General features: G+C 46.7%; 9 protein-coding genes across 9 annotated transcripts; 5 read left to right on the forward strand and 4 right to left on the reverse strand.

Annotated features, from left to right (window-relative positions):
* Positions 1-1,635: 1,635 nt before the first annotated feature.
* Positions 1,636-2,631, forward strand: V1508DRAFT_349696 (uncharacterized protein; the record flags this gene model as incomplete). Its single annotated transcript, XM_066936766.1, has 1 exon — positions 1,636-2,631. The coding sequence occupies one exon, from the start codon at positions 1,636-1,638 to the stop codon at positions 2,629-2,631; it is 996 nt and encodes a 331-aa protein (XP_066797901.1).
* Positions 2,632-3,614: 983 nt separating this feature from the next.
* Positions 3,615-4,067, forward strand: V1508DRAFT_430718 (uncharacterized protein; the record flags this gene model as incomplete). Its single annotated transcript, XM_066941916.1, has 1 exon — positions 3,615-4,067. One exon carries the CDS (start codon positions 3,615-3,617, stop codon positions 4,065-4,067), a length of 453 nt encoding a protein of 150 aa, XP_066797902.1.
* Positions 4,068-4,079: 12 nt separating this feature from the next.
* Positions 4,080-5,068, reverse strand: V1508DRAFT_264432 (histone-fold-containing protein). Its single transcript, XM_066936458.1, has 4 exons — positions 4,693-5,068; positions 4,510-4,620; positions 4,318-4,445; positions 4,080-4,269 (listed from the first exon to the last, which is right to left on the reverse strand). Exons 1-4 carry the CDS (start codon positions 4,874-4,876, stop codon positions 4,240-4,242), a joined length of 453 nt encoding a protein of 150 aa, XP_066797903.1. The 5' UTR covers positions 4,877-5,068; the 3' UTR covers positions 4,080-4,239.
* Positions 5,069-6,344: 1,276 nt separating this feature from the next.
* V1508DRAFT_430720 (uncharacterized protein) lies at positions 6,345-7,390 on the reverse strand (the record flags this gene model as incomplete). The annotated part of the gene is made up of 2 exons (XM_066941917.1): positions 6,345-7,077; positions 7,128-7,390. The coding sequence occupies 2 exons, from the start codon at positions 7,388-7,390 to the stop codon at positions 6,345-6,347; spliced, it is 996 nt and encodes a 331-aa protein (XP_066797904.1).
* Positions 7,391-13,031: 5,641 nt separating this feature from the next.
* V1508DRAFT_402551 (uncharacterized protein) lies at positions 13,032-14,809 on the forward strand (the record flags this gene model as incomplete). Its single annotated transcript, XM_066938494.1, has 2 exons — positions 13,032-13,299; positions 13,356-14,809. The coding sequence occupies 2 exons, from the start codon at positions 13,032-13,034 to the stop codon at positions 14,807-14,809; spliced, it is 1,722 nt and encodes a 573-aa protein (XP_066797905.1).
* Positions 14,810-16,400: 1,591 nt separating this feature from the next.
* V1508DRAFT_411556 (uncharacterized protein) lies at positions 16,401-18,449 on the reverse strand. Its single transcript, XM_066939481.1, has 4 exons — positions 18,224-18,449; positions 18,013-18,174; positions 17,545-17,958; positions 16,401-17,485 (listed from the first exon to the last, which is right to left on the reverse strand). The coding sequence occupies exons 1-4, from the start codon at positions 18,249-18,251 to the stop codon at positions 16,578-16,580; spliced, it is 1,512 nt and encodes a 503-aa protein (XP_066797906.1). The 5' UTR covers positions 18,252-18,449; the 3' UTR covers positions 16,401-16,577.
* A 270-nt stretch (positions 18,450-18,719) lies between these two features.
* Positions 18,720-20,229, forward strand: V1508DRAFT_264576 (UAA transporter). Its single transcript, XM_066936459.1, has 5 exons — positions 18,720-19,050; positions 19,113-19,129; positions 19,178-19,521; positions 19,574-19,726; positions 19,776-20,229. Exons 1-5 carry the CDS (start codon positions 18,821-18,823, stop codon positions 20,181-20,183), a joined length of 1,152 nt encoding a protein of 383 aa, XP_066797907.1. The 5' UTR covers positions 18,720-18,820; the 3' UTR covers positions 20,184-20,229.
* On the reverse strand, positions 20,071-21,970 carry V1508DRAFT_411566 (ubiquitin-conjugating enzyme E2-binding protein). Its single transcript, XM_066939482.1, has 2 exons — positions 21,179-21,970; positions 20,071-20,831 (listed from the first exon to the last, which is right to left on the reverse strand). Exons 1-2 carry the CDS (start codon positions 21,770-21,772, stop codon positions 20,547-20,549), a joined length of 879 nt encoding a protein of 292 aa, XP_066797908.1. The 5' UTR covers positions 21,773-21,970; the 3' UTR covers positions 20,071-20,546.
* V1508DRAFT_411567 (uncharacterized protein) lies at positions 21,960-23,841 on the forward strand. Its single transcript, XM_066939483.1, has 8 exons — positions 21,960-22,311; positions 22,389-22,537; positions 22,588-22,715; positions 22,769-22,794; positions 22,844-22,883; positions 22,934-23,191; positions 23,248-23,592; positions 23,644-23,841. The coding sequence occupies exons 1-8, from the start codon at positions 22,120-22,122 to the stop codon at positions 23,787-23,789; spliced, it is 1,284 nt and encodes a 427-aa protein (XP_066797909.1). The 5' UTR covers positions 21,960-22,119; the 3' UTR covers positions 23,790-23,841.
* Positions 23,842-23,855: the final 14 nt, after the last annotated feature.

Consider the following 23,855-nt stretch of genomic DNA (forward strand, 5'->3'; position numbering starts at 1 on the left):
TGTAGTCGTGCTTTTGGATATCTTCAGGTTGGAAAAGAACAATACCTCGAGCATTGTCCGGTGCCAGCTAAACTTGGTATTGTATATGTACCCCTGATCCCGTAATGTCTGTATGAATTTGGCGGTCGATGTTCCTTTGATTTGCGTGTAATCGTAAGTCCGACTATAGACGCCTCTACCCAACAGCGACAGTCCGTAAGAGGTGTTAATTATTGAAGCAATGGTGCGAAGAGGCGCAGAAGAGTGCTGGACAACGTCTATCATAGTTCTTTTGGCGTCTGGAGTCATGGGGCTGTTCTCCGGATAAGCTAATGGATTGACGCCTTCAAGCTGATGTCTTTCTTGTTCATCAAAAAAGTTGCGTAAGGATCCACTAGTCGTTTAGCTGTTTCTTGAAGCGGAGTCTCCAAGGACAGTCACAAAGCATGCTTCGTGCTTGTTTAACACGGGTGGGGTCGTCGTTGTCTCCTGCAGTTACTGCTATTGAGAGATTTCTAGTGTTGAGAGGCTTTCTACTGAGTTTGAGGGTAACAATAGTGTCTGATTCTTGTGTCTACAGCATTCCTAACTGCGAAATTATAGTGTATCGCGTACGCGTTGACATAGTCTCTTGGTGGACTCAAAAATCATCCCTACGTATAGATCATAAGGATCGTTGACTTCTGCAGCGCGCAAGGCTATTTGGCTCAGCGTAGCTTAATTCACGATAGTCGCGCGTGGAGGAGAAAGATTTAGAAAAAATGTTGGATATCATCAAACTCGATTGACCGCACAATCAAAAGTTGATAGCTCTATCGATGATATCGCAAGAAATGTCTTCCCTGAAGAATCAGCTTCTCAGTTATTAACAAACACGTCAGTTGCTGATACCGCCTCAAGTATCTCCAAAAATCGCGACCGAGATCTGCTACAGATTGGCTTTGAGGATACTTTAATGTTACAGTGGTACCCCATAAGCAATTTATCAATAGGAGATCTAAGAAACTGGAAGATGAGAAAGAGATTCGCTGTCAGCAGCCTGGTGTGCCTGAAAGACTTTCAATTCTGTGAGGGGACCATCAACTAAGTTTCCTCGCAGCTCGAGATTACCTTGTAATTCCAGCGTCAGAAGTTGCTGTCGAAAGAGTGTTTAACAAAGGACGAGATACGTTGGGTCTCAGGAACCGTGAACTAGAGGATCAGGCGGGCCAGAAAGTTATTTGACGTAATTATATTGTTAGTAAAGGTATCGAATATGATTAATATAACTCGTAAATATCTAACTTTGTGGCTATATAATAATTACAGAGTCAGTCTTTATACCTCTGGTCTTTCTTTCCCGTGACGCGGATCACGTGCAAATTATATTGACGATAATATCCTAATTTAATGCCAGGACTATTTCTCAGGCGATATCGTGACCAGCCGCTTCCGTTAGAGTACAAGCTGCCGGACGGCGTAAAAAAGAGGCCTTAAACCCGAAACCCGAAACCCGAAGGGCGGGGTTCGTGCGGCCACCGGCGAAAGTGGGTTCAGCTCTCACAATAAAATAGATGAATATGTTTGATGGAATCATCCTTCTGCATATCGCGTTCCTAGAACCGTTCCAAACTAGATGTCAAAAGATCCATCGGCTCACATCATTTCTCGCTCATAATGGTTTCTTATAAAGAAATAAAATCCTCTAACGCGCTCCTCAACGATGCGACGACCCCACGCGTCGCCGTCTTCGTCGGCGGTACATCAGGTATCGGAAAGTTTACGATTAAAGCGCTGGTCTCTACAGGTGCGAGCGTGAGAATCTACCTGGTCGGGCGCAAGAGCTCTGAAGGAGGCGCGCGCGCTTTCATCCAGGAGTTGCACGCCATCAACCCTAAGGCGGAAGTCGTCTGGACCGAAGGTGAGGTCTCGCTCTTGGCGGAAACGAAGAGACTATGCGAGGTCATCAAAAGCAAGGAGTCACGTGTCGATTTACTGTTTCTTACCGCGGGCTACGCACCATTCGGCACACGCAAGGAGACTGCCGAGGGTTTGGAAATCGTTCAGAGCCTGGAGTACTACTCCCGAATGCTGTTCGTTCTTCATCTCCTGCCCCTCCTACGCGGAGGGGAAGCCTCCAAGGTCGTCAGTGTCTTGGCTGGTGGGCTAGAAAGGGCGACAATCGAATTGGATGACTTGGACCTGAAGAAGCCTGGGAATTTCGGCGGCGTTAAGGCCCAGGGGCAATATGGAGCCATGAACACGATGACCTTAGAGAAGCTGGCCAACGAGAATCCCGATGTGACGTTCATCCACTCCTGGCCCGGGGCTGTCAACACGGGAAACGTATGGAGGGGTACGGATCCGAATTCGATCATGTCCTGGGTAGTCTGGCTTGTACTTGAGCCCCTCATTGGCCTAGTTGGGTTCAGCGACGAGGAGTCTGGACAGAGGCATTTGTTCCAAAGTACCAGCGCTGCTTTTGGTGGTCGTGGCGTACCATGGAAGGGCAAGCCAGGTGTAAATTCGCTAGAGAAGCAGGCGAATGGATTATTTCTCGTTAATAATAAGTGCGACTGTACTTCGAATGCGAAGGTTATGCGTTTGCTTCGAGCGAAGGCGCAGGGAAAGATTTGGGACCATACGCAGGAAGTGCTTCAGCCATATTTATAAACGAAAGTACTCTATCGTAAAGGTGAAGGAGCCGAAACTCGCGCGAGTCATTTCGACGCATCGATTTCATCTTTCCGACAGCATCCTGTCTACTATGCAAAAAAGGGTGGCAAGAAAGTCATTAAATAGCATCGCCCGACTTGGCTGGTAGCAAAAGACGACTGATAGGAGTGCGGTTCTGATCTAGAAAGACGATTGGTGTGATCTCTTTCTCCTTTGATGACTGAAAAATTAGGGACTAACTTTTCAGTCTACGCAATACGAGCCATGCCCTGTTGTCAACTTAATCGCTCTCTACTGAACAAGAAATATCGACGACAAGATGTCAGCGAGAACGATAGCCGCTTATCTTAGCCCTTTCGGTCCAAGGTTGCCAATTGCTCATAGATATAGCATTGGCCAGAACGAGATGTCTACGTCCTCCATCTTGTTGCGCGACCACGACTTCGGAATTCGATTGTAACCTCAGAGACCGCGCCGCTGGAGTGTATTGTGCCACAATGTTACCCCAAAAGGACCTCTTTTAGTAGCAGATGATCAAAAGGTGGTCCGAGTCAGATGATCGTCATTCAGTTGACTTTTCGTTCAAAAAACTTGTCGTTTGTTATAGCATTTATGCCAAATTGCCACTATCTAGATAATAATTGCTCAACTAGTAAGGATGTGGATTTACAAATTTTGTGGACATTTGGCACATTTTGATATTTGTGGACGATGTGTTGACTCAAATCAACACGTTCATAGAACTATTGCAATCGTGGAAGGATATTTTAAATACAAACACTGATTATGTTTAAATGGCACAATGTGAAATTGTGAATTGAGAAGACAGAATGCCCGCTTGACTAAGGAGATTTTCAAGATAAGTTTTCCCTTTCGCTTCACCAGCTAGGCACACTCTCCATAATTCGGGGAGGGATTCCTCGGTCAGATTTGTATCGCCCAAATACTGCAAAGCTTTGTTTGACCACTATTCACTCTTGATGCCTCACTTTTCGCCTGTAAGTGAAGATTCATTCATGGAGCCTGCATGCCAAGCGTTAACTCAGGAGAAGGGCAGCGACCCCGTCGAGCTAACTCCAGACAAGGAGGCCGGATCGCCCTCATATTCGCTACCTTTGGACTTCTGGAGTCAACCGCTACTGTATGCTGGACCTGGTGGATATGCTCTTGTTGCTCGAATCTATGAATTGAAGTATAAGCAAAGAATGAAGGCCTTGCCTGGGTGGCACAACATGGCTGCAGTACCATCTTCGCAATGCTATCATTTCTTACATCAAAACAATGACACATGTAGTACATCAATCGCATCTGCCATTCAATCCGTGAACCACATGCATGAACGAAGTTGTACGCTCATCATACATGCATTGCGCAAGTCGAGACGGGATGGTGGTATATATGGACAAACAGATCCAAGTGCAATAAGTCTCTGATAAGCCGCTACGGTGCCAGAATTGGCCTCTCACATACCACTAGACAAAGAACAAGCTAATAGAAATCGCACCCATAACCATCGTTCGCAAACCAAAACAGAACCCTGAAAATCAAAGACCAATCTAATACAAATCCCAATTCGCCATAAAATACACAACCTAACGGTTTACCCTACTTCGCCATTGATCGCTGAGCAATGAACTATTCAATTTTAAGCCATTGCACTTTCAAAGGGGGAAAGTCTCTTACCTCTCTGTATTTCGCCAGATAAATTTTCAAAGTCTCAGAATAATTCTCGAACCCAAGAGAGGTCATGGCAAACAAAATGTCTTCTCCATTGACAGTCTTCCGTTTCTCTGCAGAGCACTTTTCAGATGCTACATAATTTATGTCAATATAAAGTCGTATAAATTATTCCTATGCCACCTATGCCAAACTAACCTTCGCTGGTAATAAACGATATGAACTCGCTAACACATTCTTGCATACATTCCTTGGCTTCCTTCGATATCTTCGCATTCTCGGGCAATGCCATCTTCATTATCCGCGCAACTGCAAGACAGTCAGCATCAACCCATCCCAATCAGTCGGTTAAACGACAATGCGGTCCCCTGATGAACTTACCGTTGGCAATTGGTAGCCACTTATCCTGTTCTTTGACCTCATAATCACCATTGAAAGGTCCTCCGCTTTCTCCACCCTCACCGCTATCCACAGCCTCTCCATTTTCGTTCTCCAGCATATCAAGAATATTCGCTATACCATCATCGTGTTCCTCTGACGATTCCTTATTGGGCGAAAGTGACATCTTGTCGTCTATTCCTAACTGACGTCGATGACTCTAGCGATGCTAGTGAAGTAAATTAATGTAAAATTGCTAGAGACGCTAAATTCATGTGCTTCAATATAGTATGTAGCTGGATTGGACCACTGTTCTCTATAGTTGACATGGCTCTCGTTGTCGATGACATTTAAGACAAATGGGCAGAAATTCTCCGGGTAACGCTTTGCAGCCGCGACAGCTCTGGTTATAATGTTAGTCATGTACGCAAGCAAACTACAACGACCTAGCTACCTGCTAAAATGATGATTGTTTTCTCGCGTTAAGACCATATTCGATAAAGGCGGTGGCTTTTGTATCGTTGTTTGGCCAAATTGCCGGATTTGTCGGCACATACTTGTTTCTAGACTCGGCCGTATAGCAGACTTAGGTACTTGGAACAGCAATCGATTATGTTACTACCTATGTTACTACTGGCAATCCCCTGATGCACGTCTGCTGGGTAACCGGCAGTGTTGAAATGACGCTGGCTGCTATACCATCTCCAATTACTTGGGCTAAGGTCACCTGATGGTGCAAGTGCCGTTTGTAGTCGGCAAAATGGCGGCGGTTTGCGATGTTACAATAGTTCTTCCAGTACAGCGACATTGCCTCCAATTTGTACCGCGCAGCCGATTTCGGAGTACGCGTAAACCAATTTCGAAAACAGTTCAGCCCAGAAAATGAAAGGACAACTGATGTAGAATCTACCAACGTGACGTTGCCGGAGACGTGGGTCCTGTTCAAATTACGGCTCAATTGCCATGAGTCAGTGCGTTTAGTTACGCTAATATTTAGCGCAGACTTAAGGAACTCCGGTTAGACTATTATATATTGGTCCTACTCATGAGACTTTCCCTAGAAAATCTACAGCTGTTAGAATAATCAAGCGTTGATACTTTCGCGACGGATGACTTTCGGATTCTCTTCACAACTTCGTTAACTTTCTTAGCCTAAATGACTATTTGATGCTGTGCACTTGTTTTAAGCAAGGAATCTCAAATCATGCTGTCATCGTACAAGTCTCCACTCATCGTTAGACTAGGGTCATGCAACTCGGGAAAAACCAGAGAAGGAAGCTAGCCTCATGAGCAGGACGGTAACTAAACATGATCACATACTGCGTCGACTTAGGTACAGTTCAGACGATCGTACACCTGGATAAGTACCAATCCTGTATCGCGGCTCCAATAGAACTATTTCCGCAGAAGTCCGCCATTTTCTGAGACTAGACAAGCGCGAGGGTCCCGGTTTTCGTTCATTTATCCTTGGTTCAGATCACATCAGTAGAGTGTCGTGGCGGGCTTATCTGTATATCAAGCCACCGAAGCAAATGTTTCTCTGATATCATGCTAGCAAGTAGTTGGGACGGCCGTAATATTAATACCTGATCCGTAACTTAACTGTCTTAATACTAAGTTTCCGGTCTTTGTCAATGAGATTCGCCAACTACAGACTAAGGTCGTTCGTTGAAGCCAGTTGGCAACGCCACCACATCATACCCATTGCCATAACTCGTGTTCCAATCGAACTCAGCAGCAAGTCGATTCTCATCCGCAAATGCATTCAATAACTCGACGGCCTGCCTCCATCCAACTTCACCCACTTGATTGACTGGAACAACACTCGCGGGATTGTCTCTGCTCTTTTTACTTGCGCCGACACCGTATAGACATAGCGGCCTATGAATATCAGGATACACGAACGTTCCGATATGCCGAAACGTCAAACTTATTCTCACACCGTCAAATTTCTTCTGCTCTGCAGTCTTGTGAGCAAGCGGTCGCTTGTCCGGCTTGATCCCGTGTGTCCAACACTTATTCGTACAAAGTCCCATTACAAGTACCGATCCATGCTTCAAACCAACTCGTTGACTCGTCCTTGACACCGGACTGGCCTTCGTCGCGTAATCCTTTCTCCTGCCTTTCTTCTCACGTAGCACCATCGTCCTCTCCGCGCCTAAACTGAAGTTCACTATTTTAGACCCAGGAACGATGTCGACTGTTTTATCCGCGTGCTCGGATATAAAATCTTCGCCGTTGCGGTATAGTTGGATCAACACATGGTTTAGCTGATGTTTGACTTGTAGCTGGATGCGATTACTGATAAAATTGACTGACTTGGAAAACTGCGGGGATATAGTTAACGAAGAAGTGTCTGGATCGGTAGGGTGGCGGTAGAGCGGGGTCCTATAACCACAATCAATTCATCTGCATTCGACTTCATGTTCGCAACGTACCATCCAGCATCGTCGGGTTGGCTTTGGATACAGACAAGTCTAGGAACTGGACCACCATGGTGGTACATTGTGCCCCATTTTATCTCGTTATTAAGCAATTCACAGAATAAATCGTCGCTGGTTTCGGGAGGGATGAAATCGTAGATAATGTATGAATCTATTGAATCCGGAATCTCTGTACGGAGTTGTGTCCGAGGTAGCGACGGGGCGAGATAGACTGGTTGCCCTTGAGTCGCGAAAGATACGGTCAAAGGGTGCTTCATCGCGGATTCAATACGTTGCGTACATGATCAAATCCGAAGAGCATTGGTTATTTCGCATCTTCGGCTCGGTGTCGAGTAACTGGAACTGAGCCGCACTGAGATTGATCAGCAAGTTCATCACTCCTGGGACTGGAAACAATAAGCGGAGATAATGGTTACGTTAAATATAGCAGGCCCAGATGTTCCTGACTACTGGAGAGGTAGTTCCTATTCGAAGCTGTTTGAAACTTGTCTCTGAAGGTGCATCGATTTGCGAACATACTTTACGTATCGCCGACGAATAATTCTGATGATGAAATAGTTTCTGAGAAACATTACACTAAATTCCGCAAGTACAATATATTTTTTTTAGAATCTGCATTCAGATGGAGCTTGGTTACCCATTAACGGCAATTGCACCAAATCAAATCCGCTACATCCTACACCCTCGGGGGCATGGATGACTGTATTTGACACGCGATATGCCGATATATCTCTAGAATTCCTAGTCTCAAAAAGTGAGGTGATACTCCAGAGCTCCACCCTACCACTCACTACGCTCATTGTTAGACTAGGGTCATGCAACTCGGGGAAACCCCGAGAAGGAAGCGAGCATCAACTCGCGCCACAACATGTGACAGCTCTTAAGGTGCCGGTTGATTGCAGTATGGACCATCCACACGATCGTCGTTCCTGTGCAGATATTTGTCTACTGTCCGATCTACTGTCATGCAACGCACCATCACTCACTACGGAAGAAGGGGAAGTTGACAGAACCCCAAAAAAAGTGCGGGGTAAACGTCAAACTCCTGGCATTGAAGGGTTAGCGCGCTGATGAACATATGACTTGTCATATGCAAGCCACAGCGCCATTCACTTGACAATGAGGGTATGCTTGGAGATTAGCGAGGCGATTGAGTACCTATTTATGAGTGCCTATCACTTCGAATGACAGTCATGATATACTGATGAGCTTATACACGACCGGCCTGTATCTTGTATTGCCAACTTAAGATACAACGCATACATCTGGCAACTCCCGGATTCTGGCCTTTTCATCTTATACCAGTTTAGCACGTTAGGATTTAGGAGGATCCTCACCGTTACTCTAAACCATCGCTTCCTATACGGCATCAGTCTATCATTCTGCATTCAGTATTTTCACTTCCAGAATATTCCCAGAGGATATTTAAGCAGAGGATGGATTGTATGAGGAATACATCCACGCAATGCTAGTTAGGTCTCTTTACATAATTACGCTATATACGGGCCCACAATGTCATGCAAATTGCTGGGGTGTAAGTGATTTAATTGCTCCCACGCCCCATTTGTTCGACCTACGGCGACCTACGGCGACCTACGGCGACACACCGAGAGCATCTACAAGTGTCCTCTAGATTCGTGCCGCCGGTAGTTACCAAGGCGGAACGCCACAATTAATGCCAATTACCGGTGACAGATGTTGCCGTCAAGCAATTTCGGTGTTTGCCTGTTTCAGAAACCCGGAAGGTCTGGAAGTCACAGAACTGGTTGTGCTAAAGGCGGATGTCATGCTACCATACGCAGATGTCGATAGATCTAGAACCTGCTGCATACTCGATGATTGAGGGCGTACATTGAACACTCTCGTCATGATTAGTTTGGCGAATGCCCAGATGGACAGTTGGACAGGATTTGTCACCAGGGCTTACTAAGTCTCGAGTCGGCATTAGCACAAATCCTGCGGCCGCGGCCTCTCGGCATTCCAAACTCAGCACAGAAAAATCTCTGAACTTGGCTTTCCCAATCAAGCCACTCGAACCGCGGGAGAATATCTCCCAAATAGGAAAGAGACAATGTATTTGTCAGCGCTAGAAATATTAAACTTTATATTAATTTGGCTTCTATGGATTGCTCAAGTGAGGTTGAACCCCTGGTTTGCTGGGTAAGAATTAAGCTTTCTCGGAAGACCTATTTTAACGCTGAGCGTAGCGCCGCATTGCGTGCGTGACGTTCCAAGAGATGCAGAAGGATCGAAAGCTCCTGCAAGTTATTGCCTGAACAGAATGAATTGTGTGCAATTGCTGCCGCTTGGGTAATAGCGTTATTTAGAGCAACAGATTTCAATCTTCAGGTTTTGGGTAGAGAGTTGGGATTGGGTAGCATGTATTTTAAGGCAACGCTAACACGCTTACGCAACAACATATATTCGCTTGCTTGTTCGCTTTGCTGGGCGGTTTAGAGACGTAGTGTTGCCTTCGTTGTGCCGTATGGCGAGTGAAGCGAGGGGTGAGACTAAGTCCGGGCGGAGCTTCCGAAGAGGGCCGTATGGGCGGGGGATCAAAAGGTACGAAAGCCTCGAGCACCATCACACAGATCAGATAATGTTGACGTGTACCCGGTTGTATGACGCAGCGAGGGAGCAGGCGTTGAATTGGAATGCTGTAACAGTGGCCGCCAGTTTACAAACTATGTCGCTGGCCCCCGTTTTCTACATTTAAAATGTGGTGATTATATCAAAATGCCAATGGGCTTCGTACCTCTGGTACCAGTCAGATTCTCCACGCAGCGATGGTACCTCACGCACTCAACGTCTAGAGTCTTCATACAATGCATCAAATGTTGACTATTAATAATTTATTTAGCGGTAAACCAATAACATCACAATGAGTCAATAGTATTATTGGCTTTTTACCCTCATATTTTGAGGTCAGATAAGTTGCATCGCGGTTGATTATTGGACGTCAATGCTCAAGTGCTGCCACTGAAGATGCATAGTGCTGGGTACGGTGGGTACGAAACCCGATGGCATTTTTGATATTTGCCCTTAATTGTATGATGCAACACCAACTAGTGTCTGCATCATGAAGTTTAGTTGTCGTGCGAAAGTAGTGAATTGTGAATTTCAGTGTAGTTTATGCCTCGAACAACTCGTGGTTGTTTATAGATAATCGGCAGTTATCCCAGCTAATATTAGAAAACATGTTACCCAAGTTGCAACTTTAGAACAAACGATAGAACTATCACTGAGGAAGGATTTATTGAGGTCGTCAACCTCAAAACTTTAATTTGGGCAAGCGAGCGTGCCGGTTGCCGAGCTGGTTGGCCGTCTAATACAAGTGAGTCTAGTATCGCCGGAGGCCAGCACGCCGCACGGGTCGGTTATACTTTACCTTTATTGAGGCAGGTAGGTTACGCTTTGTGCGAATGGTTGACGAATTTAGAGGTTGACCCTACGGTTTTGTCCAGGGATATACGCCAATAGTATTCGTTGTCAATAAAATAGAATAACGGACAGAGAACTTCTTTGGCATAATTAATTGGATATCGCTGTCACACTCTTGTTATTTAAATATTGACGTGCTTGAGTCAGTGTATAATTACATTGGACTCCACGTCGCTGGTGCGATCAAATCCAAGCACCAAGCGATTACAAATATGCTTCGGTCAAGAAAAAGTGGAGCCATAACTGCGCAACAAGACATGTCACCCACAGACACTGTCGGATCTCCCGAAATAGAGGGAAGTGCGGTACTAAACACTCACGTAACTTGCAACTGACGACGTTGGGTTTTGTAGCGAGCTGGATTAGCTGCGGAGTTAGCGTTAGTTTGGGTAAATTCTCCGTCCGGCGCCTTGTGTCTTACCAAGATCGACGATCTGGAGCGACGGCGTTGCATCTATGACTCGACAGGTTATGAGCAATTCTTTTGATACAGTATACGCCGAGACAAAATTCACTAGATCATCAGTCTGTGCTTGCGATACAGCGATTTGATTAGTAGGAATGGTGACGAACATTTAATAGAGCCTTGATCATATTTATGGTTGATGAGGAGGGAGCCGAGAACATGAGTAAAGGGCGATCAGCCACTAGTCAATATACTCGACATTCAGGCAGATCAACGCGTGCATTCAAGTTAGCGCGTCTAGATCTGCTAGCAAAGTACACTGGTGCGCCCAGGCTGTATTAATCGTGTTGATGACGCGTTCTATCGGATTTTTCGGAGAAACAAGACCTCACAAATTATGTCGTTAACAGGCATGATTGTAATATACCTGAGACGAGATCAAATGCATTTACACGCGAAAATCCTTCAGCAGACCAATGTCGTTGAAGCAATAGGCACAGAGTATGTTGAGGGAAGTGTATAATAGCTCCATAACACCGGGTGAAAACATATGCACATGGGCAGAGAACTACCTTGCCTTGCGCGGGGTCGCGGGGACAGAAGATGATGCGAGACGGAGTTAGTTGTTCAACGGTTTAGTGTCGACTTCCAGCCAGCCATGAGTGGATGCTAAGTCCGGCACAGCGACCATTTGGTTATACTTGCGGAAGAGAGAATGAGGTTCATCGTATGGACGTCGATCACCGGACAAGTGGAAACGAATGTCATGGACGCGGACTGGACGCGTCGGTAAGCGACGCGTCCCCAAAACTTTTGCGATCGCTCTCTTGTGCGTGTGGTTGTGTGTGACCTGAGGCTGCAGTTGCAGTTGCAGACCAGCCAGTGAGACGTTCTTCGACTTGCTGGTTTGGGTGCAGCTACAGCAACTCACACGAGCTAGCCAGCACATTGCGCACACACGCACGGGGTTAAGGAGGACGATGAGTCAGTTGCCGAATGAGGCAACAGCGACGGGGTTTCGGTTTCGGCCGCCTGCGAGGATTGTTTGATGTGCGGCGTACTGATACCTGCTGCCAGTGCGTGTAAAATGTGGACTACTGTCGTACCAGTTACAAGTTCGGCATTACGCTAGGCGATGGGAGGTTGGATGACTCGTCTGTCGCGGTTCGCGTTCGCCAGCGGCTGCTCAACCCACCGGCGGCCACAATAGTGGTTGCTTCTCCGTTTCAGTGAGTCGTTCTTACCTAAAGTTGCTCGTGTTAGTGCTGCGCTGGTTCGGACTCTCCGCGCGAGGCTCGTACCACTCTGCGCTCCGCTGGCGATCTGCTACGTTGCTATGCTATAGTAATGATATATATATATGTAAAGGCCGACGCCAGCTCTCGTCCCATTTCGCACTCAATTTCCCCCGCCGTGAGTCTGACCAAAAAGAAGGATCACACTTTCTCACATAACAAAGTATAGCATCTGTTCTGCTCCTGCAGACATACGGGCAGTGTCGTCATCGCACTCGTACGCTAGAGCATATACGCACAGCATCTCTGCATTTCGCACCCTAACCGCATCAATACACCAACAGCGCTCTACCGCCGCGCGCCGTCCGCCCGCCGCAAAAGTCTCTCTCTATCCGTATACAACCGCCAAAGCTGGCGTCCTCAGTCTTTTCACGCCGCTTTCTTAAGCAGGCGATCTTCCATTCATCTTCCTCGTCCTCGTCTCAAGCTCAATCTCACACGAGCAATCAGTCGTCAAGCTCCAGCAGCAGATCCTCGCATGCACGCAACGAGCTTTCTCTAAGCCTGAACGCCCCACCGCCATACGAGAGTGAGCTCAGTCCCAGTGCCTCCTGCCCTCCCTCGTCTTCGCTTGAGGACTACCAGGTGTGCCAGTACCAGCGCGCGCTCTACAGTCTCGCAGATCTAAGTAGTTCGTCTGGCAATTTCGCTTTCCTGCCATCTTCATACGCTCCGCCATCGCCGCCTCCATCACCGCCTCTTCTGCCGCACACGACTTCCTCGTCTTCTACCTCTTCCGGCTCTTCATCCTCATCAATGTCTGTTCCATCACCCACGCTCGCTCCTGCAACAGGCGGCTCAGTCCCAGAGAAGCCATTGGCGGCAACCAACTCTGGCGGCCTCGCCATATCGATCACTCTAGCGGAGCCACTTCTCTTTTTGCAAGGTTTCGAGCGGTCAGAGTACACTAACCGGACGCCGGCCATGCTTCGCGGCACTCTGCAAGTGCACGTTGCAAAGCCAACCAAAATCAAGGCCATCAATCTTACTTTCACAGGACGGGGTCGGACCGAATGGCCAGAAGGTGCGTATTCTTTGGTAGTTCAGAATCTTCGCATTTTCATATACTGACTTCTGCAGGCATTCCACCTGCAAAGGACGAGTATGTAGAGGAGAAGGAGTTGATTTCGCATCTGTGGCCCTTCTTCAACGCACAGTTTACACCTGATTTGTCGTTCGGTGCGGACATGGTCCTCGACAGCCGCGGCGGCGTGTACCAGTCGCCCGCTCTTCCTCCCGCCGTAATCCGCGAGCGCGAGCGCAGTTCCTCGCTCGGCCGTCGTTCACTATCTGCTACCGGTCGCCGGTCTGGCAGTCGATCTCGCGACTCGCTCGATGAGAAGAACGAGAAGATTGCAGCCGTCAATGCTTCGTCGAACAAAGGTTACAAGATGTTTCCGCCGGGCGAGTACAGCTACAATTTCGAGCTTCCAATCGACTCCTCGCTTCCAGAAACTATTGAATGCCACCTGGGATCAGTGAAATACGAGCTCGAGGCCACGATCGAGCGTCCCGGCGCGTTCAAGTCGAAGTTGGTGGGCAAGAAGGAGGTCACCTTGATCCGGACCCCAGCGGAAGCGTCTCTCGAAGTCGGCGAACCAATCGTCGTAGCCCGGAACTGGGAGGACCAACTCCACTATGACATTGTCATTGGTGGCAAGGCGTTCCCAATCGGCAGCACTGTCCCGGTCGCGTTCAAACTGACGCCGTTGGCAAAGGTTCGCTGCCACCGCATTCGGATCATGATGACGGAGAACACGGAGTATTTCTGCCGCAACAAAAAGGTCCACAGAATTGAGCCTGTGCGCAAGTTTCTCTTGTATGAACACCAGGCGGCGACCGGCGCCAACGAAAATTTACTAGGCGATCTTGACGATGGTACCGAGACTGCTGGCCCAATCGAGTTTGAATTCAACGCGAAGATCCCGGGGTGCAATATTGTGGCACGCGAAAACCAGAAACTGCATCCGGACACGACATACACGAACATCAAGGTGCACCACTGGATCAAGATTGTTCTGCGCTTGTCTAAGGCCGATCCCAACGACTCCTCCAAGCGACGCCACTTTGAGGTCTCCATCGACTCGCCGTTCCATCTGCTCTCTTGCCGGTGCACGACTGCGAACGTCTCGCTGCCGGCATACAACCGATTCGACCGGAGTTCGTCGTCGGCGTTGCCTCCCTGCCCATGTGTCAGTAACGAAGCTAAGCCGGACCAGGACGTCGATCATATTACCTCGCAGCCGCGTCCGATGCATCTTCTCCGTCGCCCGTCTCTGAATCCACCTCCGTTCGACGCCGACGTACCCCCACCGCCACTTGTGACCCCGCCACCTGGCTACGACGACATTGTGGCCCTAGATGGCGGGTACTTTGGCTCAATGAACGTCACCGCGCACGACGATGACGACGACGACGAAGACTCGGACCGGGATGTATCGCTCGGGTTCTCCCGAATGTCCTTGTCGCCTAACCGGTCTGACGTGTCACTCTCCTCACACTCATCCGGGTCGTCTTCGTCAGTGTCGGCGTAAAGAATATCACGAATTTGTCATGTTGGGTAAAATTATGGTCATATTATAGGTTTCCACGGGAGTTTGTACTATAGACTTGTAAGGGTTTTGGGCATTGGCTTGTATTTAATATTATTGGCGTTTAGTCTGATTTCCTTATGGATATACAATGGAATTTGATTAATGTAATATGAAATATATCGTTAAAAATTATTTGGACCTTTATGGGCTATCGCGTGCACAGTGACCCCAAACCTGATAGTGACTTTATTTGTAATCTAGAGTTATCGAGAAGTGTGCGCGACACAACCGATAGGGTCGTATTCTACCAACACATAACACAACGCAACGCAAAGACAGCGGAAACTCACGACATCAAAAAATCTCGCACAAAGTAGCTATCTAGGCTGGGATGGCTGATTGATTTTCCAGTGATGACTCAGTCCGATCGTCGTCTAGGCCGCTTGGCCAGCATTTGCATTGGCATTGACGGATTCCAGATGCTATGTTCACATCTGCCGCGTAGGCCATCGCGGCGCGACATGGAACTCCCCCTCTCCATTACAAAATCCCCGTCTGCTGAAAATTTTTCATTTGGGAAAATCATAGTACCATATTTGGTAATTCAGCGAAAATTTTTTGTTCATGCGGGCCGGAGGTAAGTTGGAGAGGGGTCGTGGCGTTTGAGGCGTTGGGCCGTCAATTTTTTTTGCCGGGCGCCGTGCGTGCGGGTGGCTTAGTTAGCGGATCCGGGCACTTGCGATTTGTCAGGGTGTGAGTAACGAAATGGACAGTACCTTGTTTTGGTTCGGCTATAGACAGACATATCCTATAAGTGTCTAATTAGTATCAGGTACCGTCGAAACATGCAACTATCTACTGGGTGTGGTCTACGGAGGAGTTAAGCACAAGAAATAAGTGACGGCTTTTCCGAGTTTCAATAATTTCGATAGCACACGTGGACCATCTATTTCGAACGTGCACACCATTATACATACATGCATGCATGTACCAATAACCGAATCGCGCGAAACCCATCCCCGCTTGCGTCATCACAAGCTTACGGGATATCCGAGACGTGAGCCCAGGATGGACGCAATAATCCATGTCATTCTAGCTCTCGGAGCTTTAGAAAACACGGTGATACGAAATGGCACAATGTATTCATCGCTGAAAACGTTCTTAATTGTACCTAGGCCAAAACCAAATGTTAGCGGACCGGCCATCACTGTACATTATCCCTATTCATTAAGCGCATATATGAGATCAGATTACACATAGCTGCAATGGATAATTTCGCTTTATCGACTCGCCAGAGATGATCATGTTATTTATTCCTGTTCGTGAATTGTAAGTTCCTACAATATATGTTGGCAAGCGCTACCATTTAGGGATTCAACCTGTGCGAGTACATACCTAGTAGCCACCAAATAGTGTCCGCGGTTAATAGGCTCTGCGTTTTTTTGTGACTTAAAACGGTAAAGCAAATGACAAATACAAGAATAGTGTTTAGCAGTTGATCATATGGTTTGAGGACGATGTGCAGATGCTTTCAAAGAATGTTTGTCTCTCGCATTGGGTTAGGTTACTCTGAACCGGCGTGCCAGCCTAGTTACAACTCGTAACAGCTACGTTTATTCAATACATAGAGTAGAAGACTTGTAGAACTTTAAACGAATTCCATTATACATATACCTAATACCAAACCCAGCGCCAATATATCCCCACCAAAAGAAACTTAGTTGTATCAATTGCTGTTACAAAATATTCTGTTCGATAACATATTGCACTATTTCTTCCATTTATTCGTGTCATGAATATCCTGTTTTTCCGAACGCCAAAAAGCTTCTTCGAAGGGGGAGTAGTGCTCCAGTGGTACATGCTTCTTTTTCTTGCTCGCGCCCTGAGCTACGTCCAAGTGCTGCGTTCCATTTTTCACCTTTTCGAAAACAACATCACCGTTCTCGCTCTCGTTAGGAGGGTCCAGAATCACGTTTCGCAACGCAGCACTCTTTGTACCAGTTATCAAATCTCGATTATACACCGAAATATGCACGCGTTCTTTCGTAACCAGCTCCTGCTGTTCAGGATTTTCAAACACCAAATGTTTCAACCATTTCAACCACCGAACTAAAAACCATTCATAGTCCTTCTCCCATGGAAAGTAGCCGCCGACGTCGCGAGGTGGCCACGGCCACCACGGAATTGCCCCCAACAATATGAAGAATATATTGTAGTTGATCGGACCTCGATACCATACTGGTTCTTGCTTGTGCGCGTGAGTGTCAAAGGCTTTGTAATCAAGCTCGCCGTCACGTTTTGTGTGTCCACCGTGAATGTCGACGTGTAGGTACTTGTCGTCAAAGTCGAGTAAGTCACTGCACTGGCTGACCATCCAGATCAAAGTACCGTCGGACAACACATTTGGAACTTGCGCAACAAATTTGCTGAGCAACCAGGCTAACGCGCCATCAGACCAATAATTTGGAATTTTTACCTTCTTAGACGGCGGGAGTAAATTTGTGCCTGGGGCCGTGCCATACATAGGACCACCGCCGATGTTTTCGTGGTTGCCCGTGAACCAGACTTGCTTGTAGTTGTCGAAGTTCGGACCTCTGGGATCGAAGAACCATAGTGTCGGTTGGAATACTATCCGGGGTTCATCCAGTGCCAGTGCGTGGAATGCGTGTTCCACGTCTAGACAAGTCAGTATGTTGTTAGGATCGCTACAACAGCGACAACGAGAAATCACTTACTGGGATTCAATTTCAAGTCCAGAAACTTATAATCATTTTTCTGCCATGGGAATATGCGGGGCACGCCTAAAGACCCAACTGTATCAAAGCACCCAATAGCCTTAACCGTAATCTTGTGCTTCTCATTCGCTGGCAATATTAAAGCTTCACGCTTTGCCAGATCCGCCTGCAGTTTTTGTAACGCCACGTTTTTCTCAAACTTCTTTTTCATGAACAACTGGAACACTTCGACGAACTCTGACATGCCCGATTTTTGCAGAATTCCGAATTCCATGACCAAGCTGCATAGAGCGCGGACCATGTATGAGCCCCTTGAAAAGCCAAAGAAGAAAATCTCGTCGCCGGGGACATAGTTGTAGGATAGGAAACCGTATACATCTTTCATCTGCTGTACTATCCCCTCGCCAAAGGTGCCTGATTCGATTAGCATGAGTAAACAACAGATCGGAAGTACAAATGAGGAAACACCTCCAAGAAACCATCCCAATATTCCACCGTCAGAGCCGACACCGGGGTGGTAATACACGACTTGTGCAATGCCATCACTGTCGACTGGCTTTATTGCTCGAGCCATCCGTGACACGTTCGACGGGTACCAGTGGGTCTGGGCCAGTGAATCCTGCCATGTTCCTAAGCAGACATTAGCACAGAAATCAGTGGTGAAATCAAAATAGCATACCGTCGCAAAGAAGAATAATCCGCTTCATGGTTGCAGTAACTCACAACAGATCTCATTCTGACAGGAGAGGGCCGCCCTCCTGTTATAAATATACCAGCCCAAAATATGATAGTTCATGCCTATATGTCACTGCTGCCGATCGTTAGCCCTTAGTATACTAGTCTTTGTCACATTTCTCGCTCATGCATGATTTGCCAGGCATCTGGAGCCGTACGTGCAGTACGCGTGGCGGACGTCTGGGGACGAACGACAAGGACGTGCATTTAAGGTTTCACTTACCCCAGTCATTACTAGGAATAGTTCCAGCCTAACTTAATTTGGTAAATTGCTGAAATAAGAGGCTTAGTGAAATCGGTCCTGATTTTTTTTTGACCGTGAATGGCCACATACTGCATATTCGTTGTAAAAAAAAACTGATGGTAAAGAATTAGTAAGAAGTAGCATGTGTGAAATCTTTGTCAAAAATATTTGTCGTGTCATACGGCGCCGGCCGGCGCCGGTTCGACGGCGCATCTTATGTCACATGGAGCACACTCAAAAAATGAGTGCAACGTGTGTAGTTGAAGGCTGTGAGACTACCGCCGAGCAGACATCCTTATGGTGACAAAAACCGTGCAAAGGAATCCCAAGATAAGAGAGTCATCGGGGACTTTACAAGAAAAGTCATCAGTGTCCGATGAGAAACCAAACGGCGCTCTGAGTAAGAAGAATGGGGCGAGCGTGTCGACCGCGTATCTCCAGCTCGGAGTAGGGCAATTGGTGGTTGTTTTGGCAATGATTTTCGGGGGATGCTGTTCAAATGTGTTTACACTCGAAACAATTGTGAAGTAAGTTTGCTAGATTGTGGTTTGTCGAGCGAAGTAATGCCAATGCTAACTGGGTGAGATAGAGAAGACCCTCGCGCAGGTAGGACGAGATATACGCGATATTTGCTGCACGTCTAATTGTACATAGGAAATTTGATTACATTTGTGCAATTCCTATTTGTTGCGGTTGAGGGATACTGCCACTTCTTCACGTTCTCGCGACCGCCTATTTTCCTGCCTAAACCCCATGTCCCGTTTACTCGATACGCGTTTATCGTCACTATGTTCTTCTTAGTATCATTTCTCAATAACTACGTATGGAAATATCATATCTCTGTGCCAGTTCATATTATTTTCCGTTCCGGTGGCACGATGATGTCAATGCTGGCTGGTGCTCTTGCCGGAAAGCGATACTCGATGGCGCAGATTGCTAGCGTCACCTTGCTTACGATCGGAGTCGTCACTGCGACGCTGTTTGACGCTAAGAGGAAGGTCTGTTATATACATTCTTGGCTTGTCATAAGACACCGGCTAACTTCTGCAGGAGGTTGAGACGACAGTGGCTTCCACCAAGGAATTCGCTATTGGCATATGTGTTTTATTCCTAGCGCAGGCCCTGTCCTCTATGATGAGCCAATTAACAGAACTCACATACAAAAAGTACGGAAATCATTGGCGGGAAAACTTGTTCTATATGGTAAGTTCGTCTCTCCATCGTACTCTAAAGTCCGTCTGACATAATTTAGCATTTCCTCTCATTACCACTTTTCTTCCCGGCTCGAAAGTCAATTATAGATGAATTTAAAACGTTATCAGCATCACCAGCTCTCGCATTAATCCCGACTCATCTTGCTCCATACGTCCCTCGGCTCTCGGTCTCGCAAAATGTCGTCTACCTCGTTCTTAATGGCGCCACACAATACATCTGCGTCCGGGGCGTCAATAATCTCGCCGGCAACGCGACTGCGGTGACAGTCGCCATTGTCCTCAACGTCCGGAAGTGCATCAGTTTGTTGTGCTCGATATATATTTTTGGAAATAATTTGTCATTTGGAACATGTTTTGGGGCTGCGCTGGTATTTGGTGGGGCAGCGTGGTATAGTCTTGAAAGCTCTAGATTACGCGAGGTGCAGAAGCAGGCGAAGGCAGTGTAGAAATGGTGATAGTGTTGTACGAATATTATGATTTTGCGGGATACAATGCATGTATGGGTATCTAAAAATCACACATTTGATTTGTTGGCATTTACAAGCGATGAAGAAGACTAACGTTCCATTTGCCAAAAGCCCTTAATGAATAGGGTAGCTTCTTGCTCCGAGTTTCGAGTACGTTGAGAATATTGTTGATAGCCGATAACGGAAGATCAATGATTTCGGTCGCTATTTCTTGGTTACGGACGTCGGGTTGTTTGGTGTAGAGTACTTTCATGGCTCGCATCGGTTCCGGGTGAAAGTTGCTTGTGTAAGATATGTCGCTGTTGAACACCCAGAGCTAGCTCGTTATCAGCTTAATACGTACTATGGAGATAATACACTTACGTAAAGGAGAATGGTTTCTTCGTAAGAGTGCGCAGCAATACCGAATTGATGCGTCGAATGAAACTCGATTACTTCCAATAGTATCTCAGCCACAAATATCTCCGGAGAATATCGGAATGAAGCAATTTCGTTGCTTATTGGCGTAGATTCTACAATCGTATTCCACTTGAATATTTTGACAATGCTCTGGTCGAGCTGGTCTAGAATACCGACATCTGAAGAACATGTAGAGCATACTACCGTCTTGGATGGTGTATCTAAAACCTAGATATAGTGTTAATGTACTCCTTCTCAAGGCGAGGTGCTACTAGTATCCGGTAACATCGATAATACAATAAATTGCCTGGATGGAGCCATATCTCTCCACCGGTCTACATCCAGTCAGCCGGCGAGCTAGAGCTAACGACCTAACCCAGACTCAAAAAAGCGGGTACGGTCCGCGTACTGAGCTTATCAGTTGCTGGTAGACGAGCGGATTCTGATCTTTTGATGTTGGGTTTTTGTATCGATACTGTTAATGTGGAGGAGTTCATATTAAAGTACCTTCTTGGAAACCCATCTTCATTACACGAAAGTACTCGAAGTCGAAATTGAGGAAACAAGTGCCATACCTTGATAGATTCGCTCACGACATCATAGCTTACAACCATAATATGCGTAAGTCCAACTAGCGCCAACGATTTTCGTGGTTTCAGCACGTCTTTGGAAATAGCATTCGCGTGTCCATTTCCATGGTGATGTTCTGGTTTGTGACAATGCCAATAATCCATCAACTCATACCAGTTCTCTGACGGCAGATCAAGGTACTTCATATTTTCCTTAACCAAAACCGCACCACATTCGCTGCACTGCACTGATTTACAGTCTGATAATTGTTTCGCCGACAATGGGCTAATATGCTCCTCGCGTTCTTCTCTTTCCGCCTTCACTCGTACAGACCCGGTTTTGTTGGTGCTGTCTAGCTGGCACAACTGCTGCAATGAAAATGGTACATCTTTTGCTGCATGCCCAGGTAAGGTAAGAATACTTGCCGCGCTGTCTGGTGTAGTCTTCATGTATATCTTCGAAGAACTTATTCGAGTCAAATGGCTGGGAACAGCCACTAGTGGTGATATTGTCAAAGTGATATTAGAAATGCGAGGTAGTAATTCGGCGTAGTAAGCTACGCCATTTTCTTGCCTATCATTAGTCTCATATTCGCCCATAATCAGCAAAATACTGCTATAGTTGATATCAACCAAGCACGTAAATGTAAATCCCAATCGTAAGCCCCAGAAAAACTGTGAGAGATATATCTATAGTAGTTTACGCAGTGTAGAGCAATTGACGTGATTCCAAACGGTTCAGCTAAATTTCAAAATTTCGTGTGAGCCCAAAACTACTCTCGGCGGGGCTCCACGATGACATCACAGTCATCAGACGATCCATACTTTGTCCCAACAATTGAGCTCCGAACCCTCTCGACTCGGGCGAAGAGCAACGTTTTATGACACCCGGATCGCTGCGCCCTGGTTTTACATCTGAATTTTATTTTCCGCTTTGAGAATCAGCCATGGGTAATTCGTCGTCAACAAATACTTCCACGGGCGACCTGTACCGAGTGCAGTCAAACGGTTCGGTCAAGTTTCGTCAAAGATCTGGACCCCAGGATCCGTATCGTAAACTGCATCAACTATTACGCGCAAATCATACGACTTACGCCGTCCTTTATAATCACCGGAGATTTCATAACCATTTGCCACATGTATGCTACTTATTACAGTTCTGCTAAAGTACCATGGAGCTCTTGTATGGGAGTCGTTCATGCTAACTGTTGGGCAGCTGTTGGGATCTGCATATCTCTTAGGAGCAAATGCGAAACAATTGGTTGACCTGTACGAATTGGAATCCAAAATTCTGGAACCATGGAAGGAAGATAGTCCGGCTGAAGTCACAGCTGACGACTGGCGGAATTTCTATGGCCAGAGAGTGTGAGTAGTTGGATCTGAGGTGATGTGACCTGCCTGGTAATAGTAAATAGATATCAACGAGGTTACAAGGATTACTTTGACGATGAAGTAATGCAAGCTAGCTATGATTGGAAGAGAGTTGTTTCAAAGTATTTATTGGCGGACGATGCTACGCTGCTGAGCGGGCTCATAGGAGGCTGTAAGTCAACTCATGAGTGCAACCGCAGAATTAGACTAACCCAAGAAATTCAGTGGCACACCCTCTGATCCACTTGGCAGTAAGTCTCCGGACAGAAATTGATACGAAAATTTTCTCACAGCATCTAGTACGCGTATGAATTGGACAGCGCCGAACTCGCGACTGAAGGTAGTCAATGATTCAAGCAGGTCAGAATCAGTGCTAACATATGGTCGCAGCGCTCACACTAGTCACGACAAATTATCCAAGCTACGCCGGACTCATTGAAGACTTTGTCAACAAGTATGAGGGATTAATCAATCCATCGACAGCCAAATACCTCGAGAAAGATCCACTTGTCATTTTGGAAAAAATTCGGGAGTCAAAAGTGCTTGATACAATGCGCGTTGATCTCGCGGATGACTTCGATTTCCCTGAAGTACTAGCTGAATTCAAGGAAGAGATTTTGGCACATGTTTTTCAGCTTGATGTAACGGGTATGCCACTCATAGGTATTATTTGTCAGACAGCAGCTAATGTCACATTCATGCAGACCTGGAGAAAGCCTTGCAACGATTATTCCACACCGCTTCACTTTTACTTACAGCTACGCACCAAGCCGGAAACTATCAGTTTGACTTTATTATCCTGCATACCCTGACCGCTTCGCACGCGGTGCAAGTCCTCTTTTCGCGCTTTACTCAAAAGCGTCGCGTATCACTGATTGCATCACTGTGGTTTTTCATAGTTTTGGCGTATATTTCTACTCAACGACCAAAGGTGGACGAAGAGAAGGTGTTACGCTATGATGGCGTGCTCGAGGAAAACAGAAACTGGGATTATGTGGTAGAGCTGGCGCTAGCAAGCAAAATGAAAGATGACGCTCATTACGTGAAAGGTAGGTTCCCCTGAATCTTGTAACCACCAGATTTTAACTGATGATAAAAAGCGATACGAGCCTTGAAAACTCTTGCCGGACTTTACCCTGCTTCAAGTGACCTCTATCTACGTGAAGCTGTCCTTTTTGCAACTGAAGCTAAAGGTTACATTTATGGTACTAGCGATCGTAAGTCTCGGGTCTGTCTGCGTTCTTAGAGTGCCAGCGTTACTAATAATTGGATCAGCTGACCCAAAGAAATGGCTAAATATCAAACTGCTGAC

This window comes from Lipomyces doorenjongii (assembly GCF_038497915.1).
Source record: "Lipomyces doorenjongii strain NRRL Y-27504 unplaced genomic scaffold V1508scaffold_7, whole genome shotgun sequence".
In the NCBI taxonomy this organism is placed as follows: domain Eukaryota; kingdom Fungi; phylum Ascomycota; class Lipomycetes; order Lipomycetales; family Lipomycetaceae; genus Lipomyces; species Lipomyces doorenjongii.